The 25,619-nt window shown below is 40.9% G+C and overlaps 1 protein-coding gene across 1 annotated transcript in view; it reads right to left on the reverse strand.

Moving 5' to 3' along the window:
• Window positions 1-6,560: 6,560 nt before the first annotated feature.
• The window catches only part of CAT (catalase), a 41,341-nt gene continuing 22,282 nt past the window's right edge, over window positions 6,561-25,619 (reverse strand). The window contains exons 6-13 of the mRNA XM_055300968.1: window positions 24,992-25,117; window positions 22,043-22,234; window positions 21,219-21,371; window positions 17,779-17,917; window positions 14,827-14,957; window positions 9,123-9,230; window positions 7,591-7,674; window positions 6,561-7,265 (exon numbers count right to left, since the gene is read on the reverse strand). Coding sequence (XP_055156943.1) covers window positions 7,200-7,265; window positions 7,591-7,674; window positions 9,123-9,230; window positions 14,827-14,957; window positions 17,779-17,917; window positions 21,219-21,371; window positions 22,043-22,234; window positions 24,992-25,117 — 999 coding nt within the window. The 3' untranslated portion in view covers window positions 6,561-7,199. The remainder of the gene's footprint in view (window positions 7,266-7,590; window positions 7,675-9,122; window positions 9,231-14,826; window positions 14,958-17,778; window positions 17,918-21,218; window positions 21,372-22,042; window positions 22,235-24,991; window positions 25,118-25,619) is intronic.

The following is a 25,619-nucleotide window of genomic DNA, read 5'->3' on the forward strand; positions in this document are numbered from 1 at the left end:
CTGGCCCTGTCCTGACACCTCCGTAACGGCCGATTCCATTATAAGGCTCCTTGGCTTTGTCTTCCTGGCATGTACCCAAAAGCTCTAAGACACATCTCCTTGGCAAAAGGACGGACAGTGAATTGATAGCAGTAAATGATGACAGGTTAAGGTCTGCACTGACGTCTTCTCGTGGCTCTCGGGTGGGGTAGGGAAGCCATCGGTGACCCACGACCAGGTGGCTGGCCCCGAGGACTACTGCTCCAGCAGAGCTTCCTGCTTCATGCGACCAGGCACTGGAACACCATACAGGACGAGGACCTCCGTGCTTAGAGCTTCACTTCAAATGCAACTTGTTCTAAAAAATGTGAATTACTGTAAAATAATCTATTTTTGGATTCCTGTGTTTTCCAGGTGGATATAGTTTATAAACAATGTGAATAAAATATTTAACACGTTAAAATGTCTCTGTATTGTTAAGTTGGGCAAGGCAGACTCGGGAAAGCATTAGCGGCCTGTAAGACCTTTGCTGAGACTTCCATTTCTTAGCATTTTGGAGATGGAGATTTTTTTTTTTTTAAAGATTTTACTTATTTGAGAGAGAGAGAGAGAACGAGTAGGGGGTTGGAGCAGAGGAAAGAGAGAAAGAGGCAGGCTCCCCACTGAACAGGGAGCCCAACGTGGGACCCTGGGATCATGACCTGAGCCAAAGGCAGATGCTTAACTAAGCCACCCAGGTGCCCTGAGATGAGATTTTTAAAGAGCTCCAAATGATGCAAGAAATAGATGCAACGATCCTACCCACCACCTACATCCTAAGACAGAGGGTCCCCTTTGCAAAATGAAATCTATGGGCCAGTGGGGCCTACAGACATGCTTTTGTTATATCACAAATCACACACAGACACACACACACACACACTTTTTCTGAGGCAGCTGTTTTGAGGTTTTGTTTTGTTTCTTACTATGAATTAGTTACCTTATCTAAAAATCAGGGGATTGGGACACCTGGGTTCCCAGAGCTGTCCATGAAAAATTACCAAATTTAGTGGCTTAAAACAAGAGGAATTCATTCTCTCCCAGTTCTGGAAGCTGGAAGCCCGAAATCAAGGTGTTGGCAGAGCCATGACCCCTCCCTAGGCTCTAGGAAAGAATCTCTCCTTTCCTTCTTCAGATTCGGGTGGCTCCAGGCCTCCTTTGCTTATGGCTTCCAATTCCAATTCAAATCTTTGCCTCAATCTGCATGTGGCCTGCCCCTCCTTCTCCCCTTTCGCCTCTAAGAAGAATCCTCATCACTGGATTTAGGAACCATCTGGATAATCCAAGATGATCGTATCTTGAGACCCTTAGCTTAATGACACCTGCAAACATCTTTTCCAAATAAGGTCACCTCCAGAGGTTCTGGAGGTTGGGACACAGGCATATCCTATCGCAGGACATCATTCAACCCACTATATTCTTCAAAACGTGAACTTTACTTAAACATATAGCTTCATGATACAATCCATTAAAGAATGGAAAATACAAAGAGCCGCTTAAAATACCACACCTTAAGCAAAAGATACCAAAGCAAGTAAAAAAACCCACTACAAAACAATGTAAAATTCACTTATCAAACAGTCAAGTGAGGGAATACGATCCTTTAAAAAAAAAAAAAAGATTGCAAGAGAGCTTTCCATAGAAAACTTTCAGTATATTCATATGGGATCGTTCAACATTGTCCAAAATTCAAAAGTATTTTGAAGTTCACCTGTATAACCTTTCACATCTTTAAAAGCTCTGATAAGGATTTTAAAGCCTTCAGTTTGTCTTATCGGGACATTTAAAATGGAATTTGGCCATTTGCTTTATGGTACCATGAACTAAGAGGCAAAGAAATGCCCAAGCAGTCTGCCTACTCTTCTCTCAGAAAAGCACATGCTGAGATCTTAAAACTCATTTCTCGAGTAGGTAAGTTAAAGTGATATTCCTTTAGCAGGAAAATACAAAAGTAATGTATTTTTAAGCCAAAATTCTGACACTGAAGTTGAAAAGAACAAGGAGATCTTTTCCAGAGCTTAAAAGCCCAGACCAAGTCTTCCTTTCAGAAGAGCAAGTGATTTAAGATACCAGGAGTGGAGGGGCACCTGGTGGCGCTTGAGAGTCCCACTCTTGGTTTTGGCTCTGGTCATGATATCGGGGTCATGGGATCGAGCCACACATTAGCTCAGTGCTCAGTGCAGAGTCTGCTGAAGTTTCTCTCTCCCTCTCCCCCTCCTACTTGTGCTCTGTCTCTCACATAGATATTTATAAATAAATAAATAAATGAAATCCCAGGAGCTGATCTTCAGACAGGTGCGCCAGAGGTTAAGTGAAAATGCCTTTTAAGGTAAGAATATAAGAAATGAAAACATGTGTCCACCCAAAAGCATGTACGTGAACGTTCTCAGCAGCATTATTCATAGCAGCCGACAACTGGAGACACCCATGTGTCTACTAACAGATGAATGGGCAAATAAAACATAGCATATCCATACAATGGGATATTATTTGGCAATAAAAGTGAAGGACTCACGCATGCTGCAACATGTAAGAACCTTGAAGACATGCTAAGTGCGAGAAGCCAGTCAAAAAGACCATCTATTAAAGGACTCCATTTAAGTGAAATGTGCAGAGTAGGCATGTCTAACACAGCAGGTGGACTGGTGATGGGCACGGGTTGGGGCAGGAGTCAGTTGGGGGAACAGTGAGTGACTGCTGATGGTACAGAGCTTCGGGGGGGTGGGGGCAGGGAAGTGCCAAAAATGTCCTAAAGTCAATTGTGCTAATTACACAACCTTGTGTATATATACTCGAGACCACCGAATTGTATACCTTAATTGTTCGAATTCTATGGTATGTAGTAAATCATATCTCAAAAAAACTATTATTTAAAAACAATAAAAGAGATTCCAATGATCCACTGTGTCAAACACTAAGAGTCCATGTAAGTAAAGAATAAGAATGGACCACTGGATTTTTTCATTGTGCTAAAATATATATAACAAAATTTAGTATTTTAACTTCTTTTAAATATTTTTTTATTTTATTTATTCATAGAGACACAGAAAGAGAGAGGCAGAGACACAGGCAGAGGGAGAAGCAGGCTCCATGCAGGGAGCCTGACGTGGGACTCGATCCCAGGTCTCCAGGATCACACCCCGGGCTGCAGGAGGCACTAAACCACTGTGCCACCGGGGCTGCCCGTATTTTAACCTTTTTAAAAAAGATTTATTTATTTATTTGAGAGAAAGAGCAGGGGGTAAGGGCAGAGGGAGAGGGAGAGAAAGTCCCAAGCCGACTCTGCGCTAAGCACAAAGCTCGACCCGACACAGGGCTCACTCTCAAGAGCTTAAGATCATGACCTGAGTTGATACCAAGAGTTAGTTGCTTAACCGACTAAGCCACCCAGGCGTCCCTATTTTAACAATTTTTAAGTGTACAATTCAGCGGCATTAAATATATTCACACTGTTTCGCAACCATCACCACCATCCATCTCCAGAACTTATTCCTGTTGCCAAACTGAAACTCTGTAACCATTAAACACGAGAACTCCCCGTTTCCCGTCCCCCAGCCCTGGGAACCACCAAAGGGACCTCATATAAGTGGAATGATACCATATTTGTCCATCTGCATCTGGCTCACACCATGTCTTCAAGGGTCATCCATGTTCTAGCATGTGTTAGAATTTCCTTCCTTGTTAAGCCTGAATAAATTTCCATTGTCTGGATATACCAAATTGTGTTTATTTATTCATCCATCGATGGACACTTGGGTTTTTCCCACCTTTTAGACATGGTGAGTAATGCCATGAACATGGGGTGCACACATACCACTTCTAGTCACTGCTTTCAATTCTTTGGGGTATTTACCCAGAAGAGGCATTGCTGGATGGGGCCATCAGATTTTAGCAACATGGAAGCCACTGGTGACCCTGCAGCCTGATTGGAGTAGGTTCAAGAGAGGACAGATGATAGTGGGGACAGCAAGAAAAGGCAATTCTTTTTTAAGATATTTTTTAACGAAGGGGGGAATAGCAGGAGAGCCTTACGAGGGCAAAAGAGGATTTGAGGAGACTTGAAACAGCAGGCCTGTGTGCTAACAGGGATGATGCAGAAAAGGGCAGGGGTAGCCAAGAGCAGGAGGGAAGGGTTGGGGTCAGTGTGCACGCAAGGTCTGGCCTTCAGGAGCAGAGCTCAACCTCTGTCAACAGGAGAGCATGTGGATGTCAATCCCAGCAAGTTGGAAGACCTCAGTGGAGAAAAGATAAGGAAGGTATTGTGTCCTTGGTGAAATAAGGAGCTGAAGGGAGAGGGGGAGCCAGTGGGAGAGTTTACTGAGAAGGGAAAGATGGATTTCCAAGCCATGCCGAGAGCCCACTTGAGGTTTGTGGTCAAATTTTAAAAAGCCCAGTCAACAGGGCTGTGGCTTGCTCCGGTCACGGTCATTTCCAGGGCAGGAACTGAGTCACTGAGAGGCGTCCTTGACCAAGGCTAGGTTCTGGAGTAGTTATCATTTAGAACCAGATAAGATCTAAACAAAGTAAGGAGGGAAATAAGGACACGAACAAGGTGATGACCACTGAGAACTGATTGAAAGTTCTAGTCATGTTGAAGAACTTAATGGGGGGGGGGAGTTTATAGTAAATTAATGTTCAGAGATGTGTCACACAGAGTCATCTCCATGGGTGGAGTACAATTCCTCACCCTTGGATTTTGGGCTTAGCCATATGATTTGCTTTGGCCAGTGAACTATCAGTGGGCATGACACAAAGGCTTGAAAAACACTTGCGCAGTTGGGATTTTCCTCTTGCAATATCAGCTTCCTGAGAAAGGAAAAACGGTAGGTTTCCTTTTCTTGCATCCTCACGCTTCTGCCATCACTAGGGACTAGCCATCACCATGCTCCCCAGAAGGATGACAGACATGTGACACCGAGCCACATCAACAACTACCGCAGCTGAACCCGGCCTAGGTCAGCCGAGCCCTAGCTGACCTGGACACATGAGTGATACATGATGGTTGTTTTAAGTCACTGAGTTTTGAGGTGGTTTTTTTACAAAGCAGAAGCTGACCAAGAGAGGGTCCTAGGGGTGCTGCACTGGAAAGAAGGGGTGGTCAAAGTTGAATTTTTGAATAATCACCATATGATCCTAATTGTTCCCAGAGATGAGGGAACTAATACTCAGAGAGGGGAAGCAACGTGCTCAAATATCCATAGGTAGAAAACGGAGAGCATGGATTTAAATCCTGGTCCATGTTGTCCCAAAGCCACGTGACACATCACCTCTTACTAATTTTGTTCTCCTTATAAATTTGGCTCAGAAACTCTTAGGATGTATCTTAATGCCATTTAAAAGGAATATAATTCGGGGCACCTTGGTGGCTCAGTCGGTTAAACGCCTGCCTTTGGCTCAGGTCGTGATCCTGGGGTCAGGCCCCACACTGGGCCCCCTTGCTCAGCGGGGAGCCTGCTTCTCCCTCTGCCTCTGCCCCTCCCCCTGCTCACACTCTCTTTCTCTTTCTTTCACCATCTCTCAAATACATAAATATAATCTTTAAAAAAAAGGAATATGATTCGATACTACCACTCAGGACGTAAAACCTAACTGGGTAAGTTAACCTCATCAATATTTATCTTTGAAAATTACAGTAAGAGGTCTCAGAGCAAAACTGGAGACACTTCCAGGTGTCAGATCTTTATATACAGGAAACGTGTTAGATACATGTGATTTCTAGCTAGTGACTTACTTCTAGATGACAAAATAGACCATAACAGAGAATTATCTTAAAACTCCATCTTTGTGTTTATAACCAATTTTTAAATAAGCTCCGTCCCCATTGAGTAACATTAATTTTTATAAGTTTATCATATATATTTAATACTGTAAAAAAGCCAGAACGGTAGTGAAGTCACTATATTGAAGAGTATTCACCACTAGGCACGGATGGAAAATTTTACTTTCTATGTTGACAGATGTAACAGTCTCCAAGCACACTCAGATACAGGAAGGATTTGGGCAGGAGAATTTGGCAGGGTGGGGGAAATAGTCTGAACTAAAAGATTGCAAGTTTGTGTCTACTAGGGGTCCAATGGTTTCCTGAAGCCCAAGATCTCAAGGAATTCCTGAGAGTAAGTAAAAACTGGTTTTGAAGATCTGAGGTGAAGGGGATAAAGATTTTCAAAGAAAACAGGTTTTCATTTATACTCAAGAGTTCACCTTTAAAACACTCCACTTGATTTTAAGCATGATAAGCAAGGATGAGTTAAAGAAAAAAAGAACTGGAGCTTCTTATTTTAAAAATTCATAATTAGATAAAGAAGTGAGCTAGTGGAAAAGAGATCTCAGTAATTTTCAAAGTTAAGGAATTTACTATTTTCCCAACAGAATTAAAACTTCTGGTGTCCGGTGTCTCAGAAGGCTGTGTCTAAAGGTTACTGGTTTAAACAAACAATATAGTATCTTTGTGATTTTCAATTTTAAGGGGAAGCATCTGATAACACCTGACATTCACATTAAAAGTCCAATTTTTATATGGGGCCGAAAGAAAGCAAATACCATTCTTCTTATGTACAGATTATTTTATTGTAAAAATGTAGCAATTAGAAATCAGTCTGTTGTAAAATCAATGCTATATTAGCATGAATGTAATTCCAGGTTTTAAAAAAATCGATCAATTCCAGGCAGGAATAAGCATTAAGCTATGATGTCACTGAAGTTATTTTCAAAAGACATCAATGCATTAAATGTGTTTTTTTCCATATGGAACTGAGAAAAATTTAAATTTATGGGTAGATCATCTTTTCTTCTTACATAATTACAGCCATACTTTTATATAATAAGGCCATGAGATGATATATATAAACATACTAATTTCACCAAGACTTTATCTTATCAAATAAAATCATATTTCTGCCAGAAACTTTCATTCTAGTCATTTTAAGTGAATAATCCAACCCACCGCCAAAAGCAAATATATTTTCTTTTCTATCATTGTTAAGCCCTACCCTTACTTCCCCTAGGGAAATAGCATTAAAAGCCACTGCTACATTACTTGCGATAGAAACCTGGCTTATTTTAAAGGCGTAAGCTTGCATCTGCGCACTAGCACAGGAGAATCTTCTATCCAGCGAAGGGTGGGTACGTGTGCGAACACCACGCTTTGCTTCACAGGTGGAGAGCAACCTGGGGCACGACTCTCACAGATTGGCTTTTTCCCTGGCAGCCAGGTGAGACCCATGCTGCATAAAGGTGTGAATCGCGTTCTGTTTTAAAAGAACAAGACCAGCAGGTTAATTAACTCGCTCAGCAGCAGCAACTTGGTATTTATCTTAGCTTTAATTTGTGCTCGAATGAAAATAATAACCAGTGGGAATTGCATTTACTTCCACGACCTTACGTGGGCCAGAGCTGAAGTGAAGAGTATGTGCTTTGCGGGTGAGTTCTTTGCCTATCAAATGAGTATCCGAACAGCTTAAAAAAAAATCTAATAGTTGTCCCTGAGAAGAATCCTCATAACAGGAAACCAAACCATCTGATCCATTCTGATTCAGGACACCCTCTTCCACGGCCAGGCTGCTCTGGGCTCACCTTAGGTTTCTCAGCATTGTATTTGTCCAAAAGAGCCTGAATGCGGGCCCCGTAGTCAGGGTGGACATCACTGAAGTTCTTGACCTGAAACCAGATGAAAAGAATGCAAATATGACCTTAGACTCCTACGAGGCCAGTCCCCAGTGTGTGTTTCCCAGTGTTTACCCTGAAGGTAGAGCAACACGGTGCTTAACACCACTAAGTAAGATTTGGAGGGTCCGGGGGAAAACTCTGGCACATACTGGCTGAGCTACCTTGGATAAGCCATCCCTCTGAGCTTCAGTGTCCACTCCCCATAAAATGAGCAAAATAATTAAACCTACCTCATAGAATACTGCAAGAAAAACACACAGGAGGGGAGCGGCACTGACAGCATGTTAACGAGCTGACCTCAGAGAGGCCCAACAAGTCATGGTGATTTGTATGAAGAGATGGGCCCAGGCACTGCCTGAATTTAAAGTGAGGTATATATACAAAGACACTGGCACCTGCTGGGCAACCCCACATGCTTCAAGCAGGAATTCCTGACCGCGGGCTGGTCAGAGGCAGACAGCAGGAGGGGGACATCGTCAACCCACACAAAGCCTTACAGCTCCAGCACCAGCAAGACAAGGATGCCAAGGGTTCAAGCCCAGTTCTGCGACTTACACAGTCTCACTCATTCTTACCGGTCAGATAAGACCTGCCCTCACCTACGTCACAGAGCAACTGTCCAGCTATGTGCTGCAGACGGCAATTTAAAAGGTTATTTTTCATACACGCATTTGTGAAAGACATAGGACTTTGCCTACAGAGAAAGCACCCGGCCTGCTGGTACTTGTCTCCAGGCCTTTGAACACATCCCAGAGAGCTGCCGGCCCAGCTGCCCCTTTGAACAGAGAAGCAGCAACCAAGAGACAAGGAAACTGTGGGGTTGCCTCAATTTCCAAGAAGCTAACTCCTGTGGCAGGCCCAAAACTGCCAAGTGAGAAGCCTCCACGTAGCACAGTGAGCTGCCATTAGAAATACCCTGGCACCTCAGCTCAGTTCAGCCTGAGTTTGGAATTAGCTCAGTTCTCCCCAGAGAGCGTGCAAGTTTCTAGTTGCTTCTGAAGGAGGGTTAGGTCTCATGACACAAGTGGTTAGACAGGCTTCCCAAGACAAAAATGCAAATCTGTATTTCTTATCTTCTAAAGTCGAAGCAAAATTGTGGCAGGAGACACACTCTTATATTGGACATGACTCTGGTACAGAACTTGGCTGCAGTCAATGAAGAGCATAGGACAAAATTCGCCCTGAATTCAATTCACTTATTATACACTGGCCAAGGAGCTAAAGGTTTCATAGGTATAGGCCACATTCACTGGAGATACAACATGCAGAGAGAAGAATTGGAGGTGGGTTGGGGATTAGTACGATTTTTTTTTAAGTCTGATTAGATTCACGTAGAACACAAGGGACTTTTGTTAAAAAGAACACACTTCTTTTTAAACCAGCTGTGCTCTCTTCTCCGGCCAGCAGATGTCACCGTCAGCTTACGAAGTATCACTCACCGCTTTCTTCTGGATGAAAAGTTGTGCGTCCTTCAGATGGCCAGCAATGTTCTCGCACAGGCGTTTCCTCTCCTCTTCACCAAGTACCTTCAAATAGAAGGTCCGCACCTGCTCAAGGAAAATGCACGGTGCAGAGAGTCAAATAACCAGTCCGTCATGAACAAAATTCACCCAACCTGCCCACTTTTGAAATGAGAAAGTGAGACTTCTCAATTGTGTGAGACTGAAAAAGTTTTCGAATTTAAGGATAATTTAAAGTTGTAGTGAAAACTCTCATTTGTGTGGTGTTCCTCTCCTTGCCTTTTTTTTTTTTTTTTAAGCAAGACAGGAAGAATTCAGTGGATAATAGCTCGTAACTGCATCTTAGTAATGTCCCATCTAGTCAGGACTTGCATGTCTCTTATAAACAAAAGACACAGTATAGACTACAGTTAAGAATCCCACCCACCTTGCTACTGACCAGTCCAGAGTGGGCAAGCTGTCATCAGATGGAAACTTAGCATAACACAATCTTTGTTCAATTCACCTAGAACCATGGAGGAAAAACCCCTAATTCATTAATTTATACTCTTAGTTTTTCAGAAGCCAAGCTTTCCTGGAGAACACACATGTTAACAGTGATACTTTATGTGATTACCTCCAAAATGACTATCAACAAATTAAAATGAAAAATAGGGGCAGCCTGGGTGGCTCAGCGGTTTAACGCCGCCTTCAGCCTGGGGCATGATCTGGAGACCCGGGATCGAGTCCCACGTCGGGCTCCCTGTATGGAGCCTGCTTCTCCCTCTGCCTCTCTCTCTGTGTATCTCTCATTAATAAATAAATAAAATCTTTATTTAAAAAAATGAAAAATAGGAGCTAAGTTGTAAAGTATGAGTCCTAAGGGCTTTGCTCACTTCTGAAATCAACCATTTCTAAGTAACAGCTATGATTTTATTCTAACATTTCACTCCTTCCTTCATTCAATCAATACTTATTTATGAAGTACCTATAATGTACCAGACACTGTTCTATGTTGTTCTATTACTGTTTATAAAGTCCAACAATAACCAATTCTCCAAAGTATCAAACTCATAAAATGGCAAAATGTTCATGGCTCCTCTGTGTTATTAAATATCAAGGCATAAAAATATTTAAATTTGAGCAAAGTTTATATTTGATACCAAAGTTTTAAAAAATCAGGCTTTGACATGAACACAATCCAATTTCAGTACTGCACATTATGGGGATTTTCTCAGATCTATCCCCCCAATTCACTAATTCTCTCTTCAGCTATATCTAACACACTGCTTCACCATCCACTGAGTCACTGTGTCTGCAGAAATTTTATTTGAGAGATTGTACTTTTTGTTTCTAAAAACATATCTGGTTCTTTCTTAAATCAGCTTGTTTTTTGTTTTCCCATATCCTATTTTTATCTTGTAGATCATATTGCTTTCTCTATCTCCTCAAATATGGTATATGTGCTTATTTTAAAGCCCTTTGAGATTATTCTATCACATACACGACTCTTCCATCAAGTGCATGTGCAATTTCTCGGGGCACTGGATTTCCCTCCATGTATTGTAATTTTTCCCCGGGACTCATCCCCAACAGGAGTTATCTTCTGCAGAACCACCACCTGTGTCCAAATTGTGAAGGTGTCTTTTTCACCATCTCTGCAAAGGCCTAGAAGGGTTCACTGACTCATTGTTTCTCAGTTCAGGACTTTGATGTGATTCAAAGTGTAGAAGAATGCAGAGATCTCACTTGAGAGGAGAAGAGCAGAGGAAAAGGACTCCCAATTTCTCAGGAAATCTAGAGCCCACGTGCTGGCAAGCTGCATGCAGCCTCAGTCTGGTGCATAGTTTTTCCCACAGAGTACTGGTTCCTGGCTCTCATCATTATGTCATTATGTCAAGAGCCCAGTTCTAGCTCTCTGCAACACATGGAGCCTGCAGCCTAAACTCCTAGCCCCCTTGGAGTCATAAAATCAAAGTAAGATATAAATAGGGTCTGGTTTCCCACCATGATATATATACCTTCAATGTTCACAAACTTTTGTGATTCCTTTTTCATCTCTAGGACCAAGAGATTTAATTTTGTTAGCTCAACTATTAAAAAAATATTTTAATCTAGCATGTCTGTGTATGACAAGTAAGGCCTCCTACATCCCATCGATCTATCTACCATCAAACTAAAAAGAAATCGGTCCTGCAATTTCAGCAGTGTGCTGGAGCCTACTTACTCATGAGAGCACTGTCATCTTTTTAAGAATTTTGTGCATTGTTAAACATGGCTGTTATTAAAAACTCAATTATATAAATTTACAATTAAATTATATTGCAAACAAAAATAATAACCTTTCAAATGTATGATTTCCCAATTATTACATATTACCTATGTTCTTGAGGTTATTTGTGTCTACTCTATCCCACGGTAGAAATGATTACATAATAGTGTAATACTGAACATCACGTCCCAGTGCCACAGATTCAGTCACACCATGTTGCTAGCTTGATATCAGCTCTAGGGAACATTTTCATCAAGAAAACTGACAAACACTATAGGGCACCTGGACAGCTCATTGGTTAAGCAGCTGCCTTTGGCTCAGGTCATGATCTCAAGGGTCCTGGGATTGAGCCCTGCATCAGGCTCTGCACTAGGCAAGGAATGGTGTGCTTTTCCCTCTCCCTCTGCTCCTTCTCCCATTTATATGTGCACTTTCTCTCTCTCTCTCAGATAAATAAATAAAATCTTAAAAAAAAAAAAAAAGAAAATTGACAAACACTATAAACCAGGACTTTTCCTTTCTGCACATAACTGTTAATATTTATCAACACACCTCTCAATAAAACCCATATAAAATATTTGCTCTCCTGCAGATCTGGTTAATCTAGCTCCAAGAGGTTAAAAAAAAAAGCACACAAACACAAAGATAAACAGCACTCCTATCTCAGTGTGTGGACAAGATGATTGCAATATAAACAGCATGGGGGCAGCCCCGGTGGCGCAGCGGTTTAGCGCCGCCTGCAGCCCAGGGCCTGATCCTGGAGACCTAGGATCGAGTCCCACATCAGGCTCCTGCATGGAGCCTGCTTCTCCCTCCTCCAGTGCCTCTGCCTCTCTCTCTCTATGTCTATCATAAATAAATAAATCTTAAAAAAAAAAAAAACCAGCATGGAACCCTTACCCATCTGAGCCTCGCTTCAGCAGTCACGCTGCTCAGACAAAAGGCAGGTGGGGCTTGGCGGTCAAACTAAAGAAGTCTCCAGGGTGCTCTTATCTGCATATCCTTGCACCTGGCTAGCAACCACCATCTGTACATACAGCTCAGCTGCTCACTACACGGGGGGCATGGACCCACACACGGGCTGGCCATTCAATTTTATTAGCCAGATACAGAGTCTGAATGGCTTTATCAGCTCCAACACTCTAACCATAGACCTTTGATAGCAGGACCAAATTCCTTTTAAAGGAAACGCGATATTTTTACTAGTATATACAAATAGAATGATTTTTGATTTAAGTGTAACAGCCCAACAGTAAAGGGTACCAGCCACAGGCATGAAGTTCAATGATTTTTCAGGGAACACACGACGCAATCACCACCCAGGTCACGAAAGAACGTCATTCACACCTCTGACATCTCCCCACCAGAGTCCCTCCTCCTAGTCATTATCCCCTTTTTCTCCAACTGCCTCCCCAAAGGCAATTCTTTTGACTTCTAATATTTAAATGTGTTTTGCCAAATGTGCTTATCCAAGCTCTAGTTGAACATCTGGGTAACACGAGCAGCTTCTGGTGCTCATATGTACACATTTCTATTAGGTTTCTACACAGCAGTGTCCTTTACTAGGGCCAGAAGACACGCACGTGTTTAGCTTTAATGGATACTGATACACAGTTCTCCAAAACAGCTGAACTAACTTACACTCACAGGAGAGTTGTTTCTTTTTCTCTCAACACTTGGTATGGCCAGTCGTTTTCACTCTAGCTACTCTGGTGCATATACAGTGCTACCTCTTTGGGGTTTTACTGTGCACATCCCTGGTGACTACGGAGAGAGATCCCCTTTCTGTATGTTTTACAGTCATTTAGATCTCTTTTGTGAAGGACCCGTTCAGGTTTTTGCCAAGCTTCTACTCCTTCGTCCTTCTCACTGCTCTGTAGGAGATCTTCACATATTCTGGACATGAGTTTTAGATGAACTTCAAATATATTCTCTCACTCTGTAAGCCATGCATTATCTAAATTAATTTTTGCAGAGGTAGTTTAATACCAGAATAGGCCTCATGCAGGCAAAATTCTTTGAGAGACAGGGATCACATTGTAATATGCTTGGTATCACCCACATCACCAAGAATAATGTGGTTACTACAAAAGGATTTTAGAAGATGTTTAATTTCATCTAAATATGGTTTACACTCTACTATAATTTTTATATACACGTACTTACATATACATATGTGTGCCTTTCAAATAATATATTCGTAGTGAATTAATTCATGTATTTAAATATCTTTTACTTGGAACCCACATTTATAAATTGAGAAACTAGAATATAGTTCTTATTCTAATTTAAAAAGTTTAACACCAACCCCCTGAACAGAACTCCAGGACAACTAGACTTTTTAATTTCATTCTTCTCTTTGTGTGAGGTATAAGCTATACTTAATTAATGAGAAGGCTTCTCTTCAAAGTCAAAAGGTCTCTTTCAGTGCGTCCACTGAGAGAACAGCACTCGAGCAGCCACACGTGATTGGAAAGAGGGTGGGCACTTGACCCAGGGCAATTAACTATAAGCTGGCCAAAGGTCAATGACGTGGCCTAGAGTGAAAAGATCAGTCAAATCAATTTGACTCCCTCTCTCTCTAGAATCTGGTATAGAATGTGTGTCAAAAGTGTCCAAAAAAAAGTAATAGGTGGAGAAAGAAGCCACAGAGTTAGGACACCATCATAGCAAAGCCACAGCAATGTTAAAACAGAGGCTAAGAGGTAATGAGGAGAAACTCAGGGAGACATGTCAAGGATAAGCAATCAGTACTGAAAAATAGAAGCCAACAGGTGGAGAGCAGTGGAGTCATGTGAACAGTGTGTCCTACGGTAGAAACACCCACACTCTCACTACTGAGGCTCCAAGGGCTACTGGGAATCCTGTTCTAGTCCCTTAAATCTGTCTGCCTAGCTTCTTAAATGTAATTATACTTAACCTTTATTTGCCTGCTTCTTACATTTCTATGTGCCACTGCTTCCCCAATGGCCCGCACCCATAATCCCTTCAATAAAAATTGGGGGAACTGAAATGAGTCTCCATACCTTGTACTGAAAAAGCACAGTAACACAACTCTTCAACTCCATCTAATAAAGGGTCTGACTTATGATTAGAGATGTCTTTCATGAATTCAATTTAAGATATATTAGACACTTTAAGGGGGTGGGGGAGTTGGGGGTGCCTGGGTGGCTCAGTTGGTTAAGCGTCTGCCTCTTGATTTTGGCTCAGGTCATGATCTCAGGGTTGTGAGATCCGGCCCTGCATTGGGCTCTATGCTCAGCATCAGCCTGCCTGGGATCCTTTCTCTCCATCTCTCTCTGCTCCTTGCCTCATTCATGTGTGCTCTTTCTCTAAATAAATAAAATCTTGAAAAAAAGAAAGAGGGGGACATATAGACATTGACAAGGAAACTGATCAAATGACTCCCACAGAAGCCCAAGAAGCCATTACCTGAGTGACATTATCTTCATTGGCACTGTTGAAGCGCTGCACATCTGGCGAACATTGGCTGCTATGCTCTAGGACACAACGCTGTTGTTCAGGAGCACTAAAGCTATTGGGGTAGTAATTTGGAGCACCACCTTCAAAAGAAAACCACACAGATTCACTCAGGGAGATGAAAAATGAAGTAAATCTACAGTCAATGTAATAAGATATAATTCAAGTGGTAACTATAGATCATGGATATACACACACATATAATACATATGCATGCCTTGTACATATTAATGTCTCCTATTTAGCTAGCTATAGGCAGGACCTCAGCTTCTTAAAGAATAATGCCACCTTCCAAATGTTCTCATGGGCAGCCTGTCTCACTCTGAGTTTTAATAAAGAGATCTCAAGTTTTCTTGAATACTTCAAGTGATCTGATCTTTAAACTCTTCTCTCTATATATATGCTTATATATGTATGTATGTTTGATCTGGCCTCCAGAGAAAAGGAGACCCAAAGATACATGCAAATTTAAGAGTTTCATTTGGGCTTGGGCTCAATTCCAACCCTGAATCACAGAATTCTTGGGAGCAACTGAAAGTTCTAGCCCTGCTCCTTTAATCTACAGACACATAACTGAGCCCTGACATGTTAACTGCCTGCTGCAAGATCACATGATAGTTACTAGTAGAACTGGGATCTGGGATCTGTTTTGTGTCTTCCATTCCAGCGCAGACTATATTCGTATTACAAAACTCTACTTCACTATTCCTTCAAGGTTTTTAAGATTCTCGGAGAATCTTCTTTTTATTGACTATGACTTTACACAATTCTAGCTTCACTTTTACTTCCCTCTACAGATAAATAAAAAAAAATAAAATAAAAAACAATCCTTTTTTCTAGAATTATTTTTCTAGGATATCAGCACTCATAGAAAAAATGACAACTGCATTCAAAACATATTTTCTGACTTCTGGAATAAATTAAAAGGCTTTTATTTTTCATTTTGGCATATTTATTTTCCTAACCACTTCAGCTGATGTTGGCTGAAGGCTGAATTACCTGAGCACATGCTGCCTAAGCAGGAGTGGCCTAGAAACATATTAAGTGTTTTGAACAAACCAGTCTGAGGTTGGAATTTTAACCAGCTCACTGCCAGAGTAAATTATGCGGACTGGATAATCTAGAGGTACCTGTACATCACACCAGTCAAGGTACCAAGGGCATATAGGAAGGAGGAGGACACCATACTATTATGGGGCCCAATTATTAGCCCTTGGGATTCATTCTACGTCAGCCTCATCTATATCTAAGGCAAAGTGCTCCAACAATCAGCCACCACAGTGGTCTTCTGCACTAAGAATTAGCTCTTTGAAATGTGCCTATTTGAGGACTTCTAAAATGCTATCTCCAAATGAGTTCTGACCTTTACTCAAAGTGGGAGTTGTCTTCAAGTCATTGACTACTGGGAACAATTAAGCTTTCATGAAACTTAAAGAGCACAACCCAAATGCTTGGCTTTTAAAAGTAGGCAAAGGGTGTGTCAAAATGTATCCTTAAGTAGTTTTTTCACACATGTGCCACTATAATGGTAAACAAGAATGATAAACATGAAGCAGGTGCTTATTAAAGAAGTTCCAGAACATACATGAGCCTCTCTCTGATAAAGCCAGTCTCAATAACAAAAGGACTGACAAATATGAAAGGAAAAAATAACTTTAGAATAAAAATGCAGAAGACAGACACAGGAAATATCAATTACTTTGGGCAATGGCACACCCCATTAGCTCTATAAACCTCAGAGAGCAGAAGCATTGCAACACCTAATATAATCAGCTGGTGAGCAAGTAAACTCATTAAATACAAAAAGAAGGCTTAGTCATAATGGTAACAAATGCAAGGCACAAAATTATATAAACAAAATAACCTTAAGTCTGTATAAAATAGTCCCAGAAAAAACTGGCAAAAAATACAGCAAAATGCAACAGTTGTGGCCTGTGAGTGTTGGGGCTGTGAGTAGGTTTTTCTTCTCCCTCCTCTTCCTTCTCTTCTATTTTCCAAATTTTCTTTAGGGCACATGTGTTATTTGTATCAGAGAAAAATAAACTTTTTTTTGAATATAGACATCAATGGCTATAAATATAAATCATCAGTAAAATTTCTGAAGGGATCAATGTGCAGCCTATTACTAAGACAAGTGTGTCCTAAATAGAAAAAGAAATTAAGATCTGTATTAAACTAAGAAGCCTTACAAGGAAAAATTTAAACATTCTCTAATTTGAACAAGCAATCACAAATAGAGGCTATTTGTACATGGCACCAAAAATAATAGTTCAAAGAAAAAAATCATAAATTTGGTAAATGAGCTCCAAATAACAAAATGCAGTAGAGCCTCATCTCATCAGTTGATTTACATGGATTCAACTACATTCATTTAGTAAAAAATAAAAAAGTGAAGGGGAATCCCTTGATTTACTGTCTCCCTTATTCTAACCTGCCCCAGTCCATCTAAAACTTCAGCCAATGTTCCTCCATGACCCCAACAAAGGGCAATGAAAAACAAGAAACATGAACTCTTGGCTTTTGCACTTCCAAGAGTCTAAGTCCTCATGATTTAAGAGTGATTTAAGGAGCTGCCCACTTTGTGGAGAGTCTTTAAAACCTAACCCCTAAGTTGAATGCTACTCTACGACAGCCAGTGTAAAAGATCCTTCTCCCCCATCCTTCCTTATCAGATGGGCAGCAAGTCAAATCTGAGATGGGAACTCTCAATAAAACATCAAAGAGATAAAGGCATAAAGGGTCTTCAGGCAGTTTAAACCTTCTTTGCTTCAGAGAGCAGAAGGTCCCCTGGGAACTCTTCAAGAGCAGGAGGCTGACAACCACTGGCCTGGCATGATATCCTCTGTCCTCTTGCCCAGCAGTACCCTCTAGCCTCCCTGGGGGAGTGGAATGTCTGAGACCTACCCTGATTGTCAAGCATGCACATGGGGCCGTCCCTTTGGTAGTTGGCCACTCGAGCCCGGAAAGGACAGTTCACAGGTATCTGAAGATAGTTGGGTCCCAGGCGGTGGCGGTGAGTGTCAGGATAGGCAAAAAGACGACCCTACAGTTATAAATGAAAAAGGCACTGACTGTGTGCCGTTACACACAAAACACAAGTCTATAAACTTTATTCTAAAATTTCAAGCACAAAGCACTGTGTTTACCACCAAACCCTACCCATTCCCCCCACCCCACCCCGGCCAAAAGAGCAAAGTTTCTTCTCTCATGAAATGAGTTATCCCTAACCCAACAGTCCTTAATCTTCTGCGTCATAAAGCCAAACAACCACAAATCTTCACACCTGTTCTAGATAAGAACTCCCTTTCCCCCCTCAAATAACAAGTTACTGCTCTGTCTTATATTGCTTCCTACTCTCAAGGATGTATCACATTGTAAAATACATTTGCTAGAACCCAACTAACTGGAATCTACGTCCTGTTCACTGTGATCCGGCTTACCGCTTTGGATGACACTCTAAAGTTCATCAACGTGATCTGGTCGAAAGGTAACTGAGACCACTGTTCATTACACGACTACTGCCACCCCCAGATGCTCATTAGCGCCCATCAGAGCAATTTCAAAGTCCCCCCTATCTGGCTCTCCACTTCTAGCTTGTCCTCAGCCGTCATCGTCCTACACACTCCTGCCAAAAGAATCAGCCCCAGGCCCCACGCAGATCACATCACTATCTGCTCAAAATGCTTTAGGGAAGGATCCCTGGGTGGCGCAGCGGTTTGGCGCCTGTCTTTGGCCCAGGGCGCGATCCTGGAGACCCGGGATCAAATCCCACGTCGGGCTCCCGGTGCATGGAGCCTGCTTCTCCCTCCGCCTGTGTCTCTGCCTCTCTCTCTCTCTCTCTGTGACTATCATAAGTTAAAAAAAAAAAAATGCTTTAGGGATGCCTGGGTGGCTCAGTGGTTAAGCATCTGCCTTGGGCTCAGGGCACGATCCTGGAGTCTCAGGATCGAGTCCCACATCGGGCTTCCCCGTAGGCAGCCTGCTTCGTCCTCTCCCTATGTCTCTGTGTCTCTCATGAATAAATAAATAAAATCTTTAAAACAAAAAACTCTAAACGTTTCCTCACTGGTTTCCAAATGGCTAACTAAGCACAGCCATCCTTCCCTGCTGGATGGCTCTTCACACGCCCCTGTGGCAGTAGAACTCACAGCAAACTGAGCTTGAGAAGTTGTAGAAAGATTGGGCAGTATCTTGACTGTACCTACTAAATAAAGCCCTTTTACTTTTTAAACACACTTCACAAAACAAAACAAAACAAAAAAAGAAGGTATCACATTAAGTTTAAAATATGTTTGCCATAGCCAAAATTAACACTGACAGAAATTATAAGATTCATTCATACAATTCAATTCACTAATAGAATTGCATGATTTCAGTTATCATCTTTCCTCAGGACTTTTTTCCCAAAAGTTTCAATGGAATTTCTTTAACATTTGCTATTTGTTGTTGCAGAGAACACGGATTTGACTTGTGGTCCTTTTCCCTGGGCCTAGGCCTCTATCCAATGCTTCACTGCTCTTCTAACTGTATGATGCAGTGTTGTTAGCTGTCTCTGTGTCTCACCGTGGACCCACAGTTAACCTGGATTAGGAAAAGAATTTGGATGATATTTGTTCTTTAACCTGTTCCCGCAATACGAGGGAACAAGTTCATGCCTTGGCAAATCCCCGTAACCTCCTTCACATGGTTCAGCTCCCTTCCCACCCCAAGGGAAGGTTGGGTGCCCAGAGTCCCAGGGCTTGGCTTCCTTTACTCCTTTCAACACAAGCACTTATACTTATGCTCTATGATCTGATTGGCTTTCCTTCTTTAGTCCCTAACCTCCAGTTCTCTCTTGTTCTGTGTGCCACCAACTGGATGGGTTCTACTTGATAGAATGGTTCTACATTTCTCAAAACTGAAGAAACCTTCTTTTCCTAAAAGGGACAATTGTACAGACCTCTACTCAAGCACTGAAGTCCCCCCCTGACAGATGCTCAGTGTACCCCCACCTTATTCCTTCTACTTTAAGAAGAAGTGACTGTTTACAGTTTAAATATACTCAACATGGTCCACCATCATACCTATATTCAGGTCTCTCTCCTGCCCCATTTTATCTCTATTGAAAACTGAAATCCTAGCCATTCTTCAAAAGCCATCTCAACCACTACCTCATTCTTGAAAGCTTGTCATTATCCTCCTAATAAGATTTCTCCTGATTCAAATGGCAATCTGCCTTATATTCTAGTTATCTTGTGTTCTTCTATCTGTTACAGCAGCCAGAGTAATCTATTATACACACAGGGGTGTTCAATTTATATTAGTTAAGCGGCCCCTGGGTGGCTCAGTCAGTTAAGCATCCAACGCTTGATTCCAGTTCAGGTCATGATCTCAAGGTTGTGAGACTGAGCCCCACATCGGCCCCATGCTGGGTGTAGAGCCTGCTTAAGATTCTTTCTCTCCCTTACCCTCTGCCCCTACTTGCTTGCATTTGGGTGATCTCTCTCTCTTAAATAAATAAATAAGTTAAATTGAACTAAAAGCCAATGAAAAACTTATTTTCTATAAAAGTCTTAAATGTTCCCAATGTCAAAGCAAAAATGCTACTATTAAAAAAAAGAAAAGAAACAGAATTGTAGCTTGTCTCCGTAGGGAGTCCAATGCTTACATAAGGAGCCGTGGTCCGATCTAGCATAATAATCTTTAACCTTTGTTTCGTGGTCAGAGTCCAAAAACACAAGAGATTGATTTACTCAATAATTATTAAGCCAATTCTTTTCCTACTGATTTCTGGTCCAAAAAAAATATTTTTCACTCTTTCTACTCCTGAAAGAGCCTAGTGGAGTGATGAAAAAATAGTGACTGTGTAGGAACATGACTGAAACAAATGGTTAGACTGACCTGCTGCTTTCAATCACTGGTGACATATGTTCAGCTCATAAAAAGCATCTCCAGTCTCTTTTTACAGATGGAAAAATTCAAGCATCACCATGGGAGGGGAAATGAATCAAGTTATACTGGCCAATTAACAATATTCCCTCCCATCAATGACATACTGAACAAAGAGTGCTTTACTCTACAAATACCAGAGGCATTTCTGATGTCACTTCTTTTAAATTAAGAGCCTAAATGTCAAAGTCTTAACATACTATGAAATCCTCTTTATACTGTAATTTTGTAATGTCAGGATGCTTAGGTAGACCTGCAAGATTAATTAAATTTAAGTGGTGTTCTAGTTAATTCTTTTTATAAACGTCATGCCAAATTACAGCACGTGTATGTGTGTGTGTGCACAGGCACGCACGCATTCGCCTATGTCCACTCCTGCACTCCTGCCTCAGAACATCTCAATCCACCAGGTTTACCTGAAGCATTTTGTCAGGGCTGGGCTCAATGCCAGGTGGCATGTTGCTTGGGTCAAATGCCATCTGTTCAACCTCAGCGAAGTAATTAACTGGATTCCGGTTTAAGACCAGTTTACCAACTGGGATAAGAGGGTAGTCTTGGTGAGGCCAAATCTAAAAATAAATGTCATATTCACAATTATCAGACAACCAACTAAAGGAAATTAAAGCACTCGTTAAAAATGACAGATTTGGGGGCACCTGCATGGCTCAGCCAGTTCAGCATCTGCCTCCATCTCAGGTTATGATCCTTGGATCCTGGAATCGAGCCCCGGGCTCCCCATTCAGTGTGGAGCCTCCTCCTCCCTCTGCCCTTCCCACCTTGCTTGTGCTTGCTCAAATAAATAAATAAAATCTTTTAAAAAAATACTACCTTTCCAATACAGTGAAGCCATATAATATAATGAAATACCAACTTTCTAATACAATACAATGATAATAAGTGAAAATAATTTGTTAATCCAGTAAAGTGAAAAAGAACTTCAGGTAGTACACCGGTTGAATCTTTCACAACAGTAAACAGTAAATACTGACATCTTCCCTGGGCAAATGGACATTAGCTTTGCAAGATCTGTTCCCTGCTAATGATATATCAAGCCACTTCAAGGAACTCAATGAACTTAGCAAACGTGAACTAGAAGTGAGATGCACAGGCCAGGAAAATCCAAAGCGGCCCCACTGCATTTTGTACAGGAATTCTCTATCGTTATGAATACTTGACTGGAATTTGTCAAATTAGGTACAAAGAGACTTAAAAAAGAAAATTTGGTTGCTAAGGGACTCACCTTGGTAAGATCAAATGGATTGAATGGAAAAGTTTCTGCCTGACTAAAAGTCATGACTTGGATATAAAACGTCCAGGAGGGGTAGTTGCCTGTGGCAATGGCATTGAAAAGATCCCGGAGGCCGTAGTCAGGATCTTCATGAGAAAGTCTTGCTGCGTCTTCAACAGAAAGGTTTTTGATGCCCTGGTCAGTCTACAGAATGAGAGAAAGCAGCTCAAACTGAAATGCACTGGCAAAGTTACAGACCTTTAATCAGTTATGCACTGAAGGATGATGAGCAACACAACTCAAAGACTCGATTTTCCTTGTAACAATTCCACTGTTTAAATCTGATACAGAGAGGAATTCATCAACAAGAAATTCTACTTGGTTATCTTGATTCTTTCAAATGTCCAGGGCATCTGTATATACATTTCATATTTATAATTTGTCCTATCTTTCCCTTTCTGTAGCCTATATTACTTGAAAATTTTTAATTGTTAACATATACTTTATTTTCAATTTCTCACCCATGTAAAGAATGCTGTACTACTGTCTTCAGAAAAGCAAAACAAAATTAGGAATAAAACATATATAACATCAAATGTACCATTTTAACCATTTTAAAGTGTCCAATTTGGTGGATTTATTTATTTATTTATTTATTTATTTATTTATTTATTTATTTTTAGTGGATTTTTTTAGTCTTGAAAGTCTTGAAATAAAGTTGCCAGGTCATACAGTAACTCTACATCTAATTTCTTGAATAACTAAAAATGGTTCTTCAGAGTGGTTATTATTTGAAGTTTTAGAATCATGGTACTTTCCAAATCAGGAAAAAAAATCAAAAGGTATTTTTAAAATAGGCACATAATTATTTTTCTGCATAATTTTTCAGTTGTTTTGTAAGAGCTCAAATCAATTAATGAGATTGTGCTAGCTACCATACCTCCACTCCCATTCTCTTCCTTTTATTTTTTTTTGAGAAGTCATAGAATCACAGTTCATACAGCTGAAAAGAACTTCAGTAGAGCTGCTCTGAACTACTTCTCTGACTATGAGCAGGCAAAATTCTTATTTTGACTTCCCAAGCAAGCCATTAACTAAGTTAGTCACTGCCACTAGCGCTCCTACTATCACACCCTATTGCCTTTCAACTGATTCTCACCTGTATCTTAATTCTGAAAGACCCTCACAAGCCAAGCATGGAAAAGACTGCCTCAGCAAAGTCAACTATGAAACTCTACCACAGAAATCTCAAGTCTTTCTAGCCAGGGGCAAGATTTGAACCCTTCTCACTATCAGACCAGAAATACAGTCACCTTCCAGATTTAAAAATGGAGATCACCATCTGCAGATCACCGGAGAGCTAATGCATTAAACTGTGCAATAATATTGCAAAACTTTTCTGATTTTAACTGAATCCCTTGGGCTTAGGAAAGACTAATCACAGGTCAGAATAATTCCGGACTGATATATCCAAATAGGTCTCAGGCTCCCCCACGACTCTCTGCCAAACAGACCCATAAGCAATCCAATCCTTCCAGGATCAGGCACAGCTGCTATTATTATCCCAATTTTACAGTGACAAAGCTGGAGCACAGAGAACTTTTAATAAAGTGACCAAGTCACATTATTAAAGCCACCACCACGCGGGTCCCTCAGACACAGTCATTTAGCCTGTTCTCGGTGACACAACACTGCTCCCTTTGGCAGTTACAAGCCAATGAGGCAACTCTTGCTTAAAACTGTTCCTGGCCAAAGATTATACACCCAAGTTACAAGTATAAAGAGGGGAGATAGCTTTCCTGTTTGAGATACTCATGTAAGTTGTTCAGATAAAGATTAAGACAAGACAGGAAAACAGGTCTTGGGTAGATACCATTAAGAAGGAGACTATATTTGTCCTGAGTCCACTTCTGGTATGTGCTTATTTTAGCAGTAGCATTTGGAAACATGTTCTTAGGCAACCAGAAGTGCTTTTTTTTTTTTTTAAATAACCTTCTAGAGTTCTCTGAGAATACTGCTTACTATAACAAATGCTAAGATCATAATAAGAGAGAGCCCTTTAAAACACTTCAGTTAATTAAAATGTTCTTAAGGCTTCCCCCAAAGTTAACTTGTTTGATATGATTATATGAAAATAAATGAAAAAAAAACAATTTTTATTTTCTTACATTTGTAATTGATTTACTTTTTTTGCCTGTTCATAACATACCTTTGATAAACACTACTTAAACAAATGGATGGAGGAGTTAAAAAGTTATGAGAAATGTTTCTGTAAAGGTAGTGTCAGACACTGAAAGTCACGGTGAGATTGGAATTACAGACAGGAATGCCCCATTTCTGCCACAGTCCCCTCCCTGGGCCACCAAAGATACCTATGCTCAGCAAGATGAGTCAGGGCTACAAAAGGCAAAGCCACAGAATACTTTACTGTTTGCTAAGGCTTGACTCTAAACCCCAACAAAGAAGTCTAGAAGCTAGACTAAACCTAGTAGAAATCTCCTTTCACATAGCCTGGAGGCCTATATATTATCTCCTTACATTTGAGCCCAAAACCAAACCTTAGGTCTTCCCTCTCCAGGAAGAATGGATATTCACCTGCCAGCACTAAAAGCATTAAACCAGAGAACCAGCATTAAATGAGCATTTTCCCAAATATTTATGCATTGCTCCAGGGCTCAGAAGAAGAAAGCTTGACCACTGCCAGCACTGTGTACTCCTACCCTCTGTCATATGAAGAGAGACCAAAAGAGCCCACAGAGCTCCCCTAACTGGCATGTGCATCTGTTCACTTGGCGGAGCCAAAAGAAGAGTCATGTCCTAGTCAACTGGATCAGTCAACTCTCAGCCAACTCTCAGCCTTTGAGATTGAGTAGGAAGGAGAGCCTTGATCTTTGCCCAATCCTCATAAAGTAAAGAGATGTGGGTAATAGGAGCCTTGTACCCTCTCCCCAAAGGCATTACGTACCTTATAATGAATTTGCAATAAAACCGCTCTCCCGCTGCATTAACCAGCTTAAAAGTATGTGATCCATATCCATTCATGTCCTGTTCCATCTGAATCCCTCGATCACTGAACAAGAAGGAAACCTAAGGAACAAAAATAATGCCTTAAACTTTCCATTTCAATCAAATATCCTAATTTTAAATATCATTCCATAATTCGTTAATACCAATAACATCTCTTAAACATGGCCCATACATTTAAAAAGTTATCATTATATCATTTATACAAAATAATCAAAATTTAAAGCAGAATGATATGTAAATCATTAGCCTCATGGCTCAAAATTCAATAAGGAATAGCAAAAACAAATCTGAAAGGTAGCCTAACTTGTTATTCCAAATCAATTTTAACAGTAAATATGTTTGGCAACACTTTTCCCATCTTTCCCTAATACAAAGAGCTCTACTTTGTACTAGAGACTTTAATCCTTAATATTGTTAAATATCAGTTGACAATGTTTCTAGCATCCTTTAAGATCTATGAGTGGGGGAAGATTAACAAAATCAGTCATAACACTCTTCAGGGTCAAGAAATCTGGGCAAGCCTCCCAAAAAGAAAGTAGAAACCAAGTCCAATGAGATAGCC

This window comes from Nyctereutes procyonoides, unplaced genomic scaffold (assembly GCF_905146905.1).
Source record: "Nyctereutes procyonoides isolate TBG_1078 unplaced genomic scaffold, NYPRO_anot_genome, whole genome shotgun sequence".
Taxonomy (NCBI): domain Eukaryota; kingdom Metazoa; phylum Chordata; class Mammalia; order Carnivora; family Canidae; genus Nyctereutes; species Nyctereutes procyonoides.